Raw genomic sequence first — 8,268 nt, 5'->3', positions numbered from 1 at the left:
CGCGCAAGCGCGCTACCTTCTTTCCTCAGGTGCCGCCAAGGTGCTCGGTCCTTCCAAGAAGCTAAGGCCGCGTTGGGGTGAGGCCCTCACTTCATCCGGCGACTAGCACCGCGCCCAACAGTCAGCACCATGGCCTCTGTTTCCGAGCTGGCCTGCATCTACTCTGCCCTCATCCTGCACGATGACGAGGTGACCGTCACGGTGAGTACAGCCCCGTATTTCGCCCTCCTGGCGGTCAGGCCTAGCTCTTCCGGTCGGGTCGCGGCCACCCTCGCCGTCGCCCTGTATTAGGCAGAACGACTGGTTCCGGTTCTCCACCTGATCAGGCCTGGTGCTTAAGGCCTGCCCAGGCCGCCGACATCTTGCTGCCGCATGGCCGGCGCAGTGCCGGCCGATCTGTGGTCTCGGCCACGTGCGGGCCCGGAGTGTGCCTGCGTTTGGGCCCATCGGGTTTGAATCCATACAATCCCTTTTCTGCGCCGCACTTTCTCCCAATGCGCACACAAAAATTTTTGCTTTAGATGTGATCCGTTTGCCCTGAAACCCTTCGGTCCTAATAGGCCTGTGAGGCGGGGCAGGAGCGCTCCCTGGTCTCCTGACACAAAATGTCTGTGACTCGGGCAAGGCCCAGCAAGCGAACTGTGGCCATGGGCTTGCCGCGTGGCTAGGCGCCGAGTGCGCTTTTCTTTGGCTGGTAGTAACCGTAGTGTAAGGAAAAACCTTTTAAGAAGCATCATTCACCAAATACAGACAGGACATCCGAACTGGTTGTGAAGATGAGTTTTTAAGTGACTTCAGTTTAACTGGGCGGTGTTTTCGAGACATTTACCTACACTTTGCTGTCTGATGGATTGGCATTTTGTTTGTTTCAGGAGGATAAAATCAATGCCCTCATTAAAGCAGCTGGTGTAAATGTTGAACCTTTTTGGCCTGGTTTGTTTGCAAAGGTAAGGTGCTGATGACAAATGTTTGGGAAGGCCTACTAATTTGTTAGGTCAGGTATACATGTCAGTGTACTTTAAGTATCTTGACATGTTTCTATCTTTAGGAGCTAATGAGCACACCTTTTGTGTTTTTAACTGGTTTCCCATTCCTTTTGTTCTGAAATAGTAAAAAAATTCTTAACCAGCTAATCCTCTCAATGAGATAAATAATACTCATGTTATTCCATGGAAATTCTTACAGTATAGTTGTAGGGTTTTTTTTTTAGTTGCTTTTAATTGACTACTTAATATGTGTTGGGATAGAAATGACTAAGGTTCTTGCCCAAGGAACGTAACTGGCTGACTTACATGTACAGGTTACTTAATATCTGGCAAGTGAAACTAATAATAGCATCTCTTAGGGCTGTGTCCTCCACAGAGTTTGGAAAGATTGGAAATGTTATAGCCATGCCAGTAAATAAAAATCCTAAATTACCTTAGCAGCCTGCACTGTTAAGAGGAGTCATTTGACTGGAAAGAATCTTGTTTTGAGTGTTTCATGAACCTTTAATTTTCTCCCAACAAAATATTTTGGGTCAGTTATCTCATTCATAAAGGAAGATGTTCAGTTAGCTGTATCTTTCTACCTATACAGCAATGTAAATACTGTATGAGATTTAAAGTTGAACAGTATGTCATTTATATAGTATGCATTGTTCTGAGAAAAGTCAGTCTTGGGGTTGAAAAGTTAGATGTTACTGACAGACAATGAAAGGAAATCTCCAGTATAGCAGGAAGAAAAGTATATTGGGGATTGGTTACTGTTATATTGAAATGAGGAGTACTTTTATTTTTATTTTTTGGCTGTAGTGAGTGATATACAAAAAAGGACTAAGCCTTTACCCATGTGTTGCAGGCCCTGGCCAATGTCAACATTGGGAGCCTCATTTGCAACGTAGGGGCTGGTGGGCCTGCTCCAGCAGCTGGTGCAGCACCGGCAGGAGGTCCTGCACCCTCCACAGCAGCTGCCCCAGCTGAGGAGAAGAAAGTGGAAGCAAAGAAAGAAGAATCCGAGGAGTCTGATGATGACATGGGTTTTGGTCTTTTTGACTAAATTCTTTTAACATGTTAAATAATAAAAAAAAAAACCTAAATCTTTGCTGATAGTTTGGAAATTTCTACAAATTTAATCTTCTGTAATGCTATGCTGGCTTTTGCCCTTTGCTTTTCAGTCACAACATGAGCTAGGTTTTTTCCTCTGTCACCATTACCACCAAGTGGGAAATCTTATACAAGCCTTGACACTAGGAAGGCACCTAATATTGAACACTGGGGGTGAGAAAAGGATCAGAGTAGATGCCTTGTAATTTCATGATTACAGTGGGTGGATTAGTCCTCAGTTACTCAAAGCAGGCAAAATCAGAATTCAAACCTCTTTGAAAAGCTGTCAAATATGGCCCCCACCCGTTAAATAGTAATATGAAATAGAAATTCCTTTTTTTGGAACCAGGGATTGAACTTGGTCACTTGGCCACTGAATTACATCCCCATCCCTATTTTATATTTTATTTAGACTCAGGCTCTTGCTAAGTGCTGAGGCTGTCTTAACTCGCAATCCTCCTGCCTCAGCCTCCCGAGCTGCTGGGATTTCAGGTATACACTTCCATGCCCAGCTAGAAATTCATTTATTTGTTTTTAATATATTTTTTTTGTAGTTGTAGGTGGATAGCATACCTTTATTTCATTTATTTATATATGGTGCTGGGGGTTGAACCCAGTGCCTCACACATGCTAGGCAAGTGCTCTGCCATTGAGCTAGAACTCCAGCCCCTGGAAATTCATTTTTCAAGGTGCTAGGGCACCCAGTAACAGATTTATAAACATGAGAATTTTAATATTTATTTTTTTATTTTATTGGCGGACACAACATCTTTGTATGTGGTGCTGAGGATCGAAACCGGGCCGCACGCATGCCAGGAGAGCGCGCTACCGCTTGAGCCACATCCCCAGCCCTAAACATGAGTATTGTTCAAAGTGCCAGACATAAAAATGAATAATCCTAGACCCACATCTGTGTCAATAAAGGAGGACATGAGGTCACTAGTAATAAGCGGGATGCCCAGTGCTAATGAATGGCCCTTGTGTATAGTGCTACAACCATTTGAGAAAATAATTATTTCCCAAGTATGAGGTTATTACCCAAAAGAAACTACATAGACTATCAGAAATGTTAGAAGCAGAGATATTTTTTTTAAAGAGGGGTTACTAGTGATAGGCCACCAATGATTAGGCTATGGTTTGGTTAGATTTTATTTTTTTTCATACAATCAACAATTATTTTATTATATCTTAGATATAAGATCATACATTTCATATATGCTTTTAAAGCTTTAATAGTTCAATACCATATATAGAGAGAGCAGTGGTTCTCAGGCACAGAATTTAAGAGGTTGGAATAAGTCTCTTCCTGGCATACACATTTTGAATCATGATAGTGGAAAGCTTCCTTCTGACCTAGCTGCCTTCTTGATTGAATTTTATTAGAGCAAACAGATTGCTAAATGGAAACGATGAGATTGAAAATATGTTTATATCCTGTATTTTCTTAAAGTCTTTAAGACCTAAATGATTACTTTTCTCCTTATAGTGCTCTAAGATCATCCAATGAAAATAATATTGTCCATAAACTATTTGGAACTGCCTATGGGTTATTCAGTGTCTTCAGGCCTCACAGGATGAGTTAATGGTATGATGGATGTCTTTAAATTTTTTTTCCACCTATGCAGGGCATGTGTTCACTGCAGTCACCACATGTGCCCCTTACTGAAGTTTGGCTCTGCATATTTTTAAAAAATATTTTCTAGGTGTAGATAGACACAACACAATGCCTTTATTTTTTTTATGTGGTGCTGTGATAGGCAAGTGCTCTACCACTGAGCCACAATCCCAGCCCCGGTATGATTTATTTTTTTGTGTGCCTGGAAAGTGCCATCCTCATCGGGCTCCCCTTTGCTGGCTAAATAGTACTCTATGACTGTCCTATATGACCGTCCTATACACACTGGAGCCCAATTGCTTGTACATGTTGACTGCAACTTGGTTAGATACTCTTAAAAAAGATCAACAAAAAAATCCATCTTTCTGAAATCTCTAATAACTCCATAAGTTTAACAGCCAAAGGCATAGAAATTCAGGGGCAACAGACAGAGCTGTGAAGTGCCCATGCAATTCTTCCCTGGCTACTGAGCCTTCTGCTTTACCCATAATATAACCCATTAATTCTCACCAAGTGCTTCTGCAACAATGAAATACTATGGCCAGTGGGCGAGGTAGTGTACGTGGGTCCAAGTTAATGTTGAAGCGCAACAGGTTGTCGCACGTGACGCCCCGGAGTGTGGTCATCTCGCCGCCGCCGCCGCCAGCACCACCGCCGCCACCACCACCACCACCGCCAGCCTAGAAAGCCGGCACCTCGCAATGGTTATATTTTAAACCTGTAGTAATTTGTGTGACCACATTATACTTTCACAAAACAAAAGAGCCATGCATATCTGATAAATGACATGGGATGATAAGCCATTTAGAACTTTGAAATGGGATTATGGGAGGGAGGAATATAAAGGTATACAATGTTATACTAAAAAGGCCAATGAAGACTGTTATAAAGTATCCTGTTATCTCAAGGTGGTAAGATCTCACTTCAAATGGGGAAGTAGAAATTCAAAATTACTGAGTGACAGATAAAAACCTAGCTCTGACTCTTAAATTTATTCTGGACAGCATGGTCCTAGGTTCCTCCATCAAATGTCCTTTATAATGCTGATACTACTCACAGAGCTGAAGAGGAGACAACATTAGGAATTCTATCAGGTTCAAAGGTGTGGTGGCATCAGGGAGCCAGCAAACTTAAGGAAATGGGGTCCCATGCTCATGGTGACCTATCTTCTCTCCCTCATGTCTACATTGACCCAGATGAGAGAAAAGACGGAGAAAGGCTTAGACACCCAGGGCTAGGCGACTGGATGAGGCTTTCTCACCTCTCTAAAGAGCCACAAGGTAGTCTACTCCCGGCCTAGGTACAAAGGACCTGTGCATGCGTTCATGTTTTTATAGCCACGCCACTGGCCAATCAACGTCCGCTCTGGAAGGAAAGGGCGGGGTAGGAGGCGGGGCTAGAAGCCGAATGTGTCCGAAGGAAGCCGAAGTTTTAATTGAGCTGCGCGTGCGAACGACAGGGGGCGTCTCTCTATTGTCGGGCTTTTGCGTATGCTCGTCGCCAGTTCTGGAAGTAACAGTTTCCAAGTCTAGCTTTGTATAGTGGTGCAGTTTCTGGTGCTGATCTTCCAATATCGAAAGAGGATTTAACAGTTGTATACCAGGCCACGTTGACAAAACTGTGGAAATGGACTGTTGGTTTAAGTATAAATTACTTTTTAAGGAGGATAATTTGGACATGTGTGTGTGTGTGTGTGTGTGTGTGTGTGTGTGTGTGTGTGTGTATCGGGGATTGAACTCAGGGGAACTCTACCACTGAGCCACATCCCCAGCCCTATTTTGTATTTTATTTAGAGATAGGATCTCACTGAGCTGCTTAGCTCCTGCCATTGCTGAGGCTGGCTTTGAACTCATGATCCTCCTGCTTCAGTCTCCCCAGCCGCTGGGATTACAGGAGTGTGCCACTGCACCCGACAATTTGGTCTTCTTTCAACTTTAACTTCCACTCAGGATTTTAATTGTATGAATTCATCCTATAAGTACATGTACAATTTCACCGAAGCATTATTGTAGCAGAAAAAAAAAAAAGTACCTGATAGGTTGAGTAAATGTTGATGCCTTCATGTATTTACATGAACACTACTGTGGAAAGATAACCAGGAGGGCTAGTGAGATGAAAAAGGCAAGTTACTACCAGAATGCTTAATATGGTCCTATTTAGAAAGAAAACAAAACAAAAGGAAACAACAAGAAGAAGAAAAGATTCAAATGCATAAGTTTGTAGTAGAAAGATTTCTGGGAGGATTCAGAAATAAGTAGCAGCGATTACCTCTGAGGATAGGGATTAAATAGGATGGGAGGAATATTTTTACCTTTCAATTTATCTTTTCCATATTGCTTAAATTTTCAAAAACAGTAACCCTGCATTGCTTATAAGTTAAGAATAATTTTAATATTTAAAAAAGTTGGACAGGATTTCATATGGAAGAGAGACAACTTCCAGGCCGTTCTAGAAGAAAGAATGTAATTGATTTTGAGACAGTTTTAACTCAAGAAAAAACAAGAAAGAAATTTGCCTGATATTAGGCTGAGACTGGGATAGGGAAGACAATGCTTTGAGATGCAGTGTAGACTACATGCCTGTGTCAGTCTGTTTTTCTGATGCTACGACAAAATAACTGATGCTGGATAGCATTGAAAAAAGAGGTTTTCTTAGCTTACTGTTTTGGAGCCTGGAAGTCCAAGATTGGGTGCTCCATCTGTTCTGCTCTGGTGAGAACCTTCTGGCTACATCATAATATGGTAGCTTGTATGATGACATGTGAGCAGTGCAAGTAGAAGAGAGATTCAGGGAAGTACCAGGCCACGTTGTTAGAATCCATTCTCTTGGGAATGGACTCTACAAAGATCTGCAAAGGTGGTGTCCAGTGATCTAATCACCTTCCACTAGTGTAACCTCTTTAGAGAAAAGGAGGACAGTAAAGCTCCATGTCCCTGAATGCCCAGCCAAATTAAGCCAACAAAGAGAGCCCTGGGCTGGAAAGCCCAGATACACACGATCTTGAAGGACACTCTTCTCTTATGCACACCAGCAGCTAGGGCAAGTTAGTGTTATACGTAGGCAGCTCTGTTCTTGCACATACACCAGGAAGGTTGCTCCTTGGGATGCTGGTCACATAAGCAAACTAAGCAAGCAATGCTGATGGCATCACTGTTTCTATAGCCTAACATGTAAAACCCCTCTTTGAGACTGGTGTGGAACTGGGGACACTGTGGAAAAGATACTTGTTACTTGTCCTGCTGGCTGCCACTGGACAAAGTGCCAAGAGGGATGGAGGCACTGCTTGGGGAAATGCCATGAGGGACAGAGGTGCTAGCTGTTTCTCCTGTCACCACTGAACTTTACTTGGAGCAGCCACTGATCTCTTGTAAACTTTCTCCAATAAATCATGTTTTGCATGTTATCACTGGAAACTTTCTTTGGCCTTTCAGCAATTTGCCCCCTTCCCTGGCACACTGGGCTGTGGACATGACAATTCACCTACTTCTTAGAGATTCCACCTACTTACCATGGCTACGCTGAAGACCAAACCTAAGGACTTGAACTTCTGGGGGATAAACCATATTCAAACTATAGCAATATCTCTTCTGGCTATGAGATCCTATAGATCTTTTGGAATGCGGAGTTTAATGCTCTAATGTCAGACTGTTTGGGTTGACTCAAATCCCACTGTCACTAAATAGGACTTTGTGGATTTTCCTCTCTCTGCCTCAGGTTTGTCCTGTGTACAGTGAGATAATAATAGCATCTGTATAACAGCTCTGGTAGGATTAAGTGGGATGCTACATGTAAAGTTCTTGTTTCTTATTTTTTCATTTTTATTTTTTATTTTTGGAAGCATTGGGGATTGAACCAGGAATGAGCTACCACTGAACTTCCTCCCACCAAGCCCTTTGTAATTTTTAAGTTTTGAGGTTGGGTCTCACTGTTGCTGAGACTGGGCTCACACTTGCTATTCTCTTGCCTCAGCCTCCTCAGTATCTGGGGTTACAGGCATGTGCCACCATGCCCAGCACTTACACAATTCTTGTTCAAAAAGTGTTATAGCCAGGTAGCACCTGCCTGTAGTCTCAGCTGCTCAGGATGCTGAAGCACAAGAATCAATTAAGTGCACAAATTCAAGATTGACTTGTGCACTGACTTGAATTTTTTTGAATTTATTTTTTTGTTTGCTTGTTTATTTATTTTGAGACAGGGTTTCTCTGTGTTGCTCAGGCTAGTCTTGAGTTCCTGGGTTCAGTCTGGCAGGACAAAACAGCAACAAAAAGTTAGTATTTCTCTGCTCTGTCATAAAAATTAAAAAAGGAATCATAGAAGTAATTCTTACTATTAGAGGTGCTGTTTTATTTTTACACCTTTTAAATATTTACGAGGAAGGTCAAATATTGGATTTTCAGGATTAATGAAATGAGTAGATTGGCAGAAATGTGTACATGCTGGACGGCTTTGCTTACAAAAGGAATTTGTCTTCCAGATCCTGACTCAGTGCTGCCATATAGTGGCCAGACATGAGAATGGCAGCTAGGATTAGCCTTTTTACTGAGAGTGTGCCTGGGCTGGGGTGTGAGT

At 42.5% G+C, this 8,268-nt stretch overlaps 1 protein-coding gene and 1 pseudogene across 1 annotated transcript; one reads left to right on the top strand and one right to left on the bottom strand.

Moving 5' to 3' along the window:
• Window positions 1-2,082, top strand: Rplp1 (ribosomal protein lateral stalk subunit P1). Its single transcript, XM_005316737.4, has 3 exons — window positions 1-201; window positions 873-947; window positions 1,840-2,082. Exons 1-3 carry the CDS (start codon window positions 130-132, stop codon window positions 2,035-2,037), a joined length of 345 nt encoding a protein of 114 aa, XP_005316794.1. The 5' UTR covers window positions 1-129; the 3' UTR covers window positions 2,038-2,082.
• A 1,941-nt stretch (window positions 2,083-4,023) lies between these two features.
• LOC101973288 (N-alpha-acetyltransferase 20 pseudogene) lies at window positions 4,024-4,325 on the bottom strand (annotated as a pseudogene).
• Window positions 4,326-8,268: the final 3,943 nt, after the last annotated feature.

Source organism: Ictidomys tridecemlineatus, chromosome 5, assembly GCF_052094955.1.
Source record: "Ictidomys tridecemlineatus isolate mIctTri1 chromosome 5, mIctTri1.hap1, whole genome shotgun sequence".
NCBI lineage: Eukaryota > Metazoa > Chordata > Mammalia > Rodentia > Sciuridae > Ictidomys > Ictidomys tridecemlineatus.
The sequence above is the reverse complement of the archived record's forward strand: the minus strand, read 5'-3'. Positions and strand labels throughout refer to the sequence as shown.

Bases quoted from the DNA above. Each gene is read 5' to 3' on its own strand.
- Rplp1 (XM_005316737.4), top strand. From the start codon at position 130: ATGGCCTCTGTTTCCGAGCTGGCCTGCATCTACTCTGCCCTCATCCTG. The intron at 202-872 runs GTGAGTACAGCC...TGTTTGTTTCAG, and splicing joins ATGACGAGGTGACCGTCACG to GAGGATAAAATCAATGCCCT. The intron at 948-1,839 runs GTAAGGTGCTGA...CATGTGTTGCAG, and splicing joins GGCCTGGTTTGTTTGCAAAG to GCCCTGGCCAATGTCAACAT.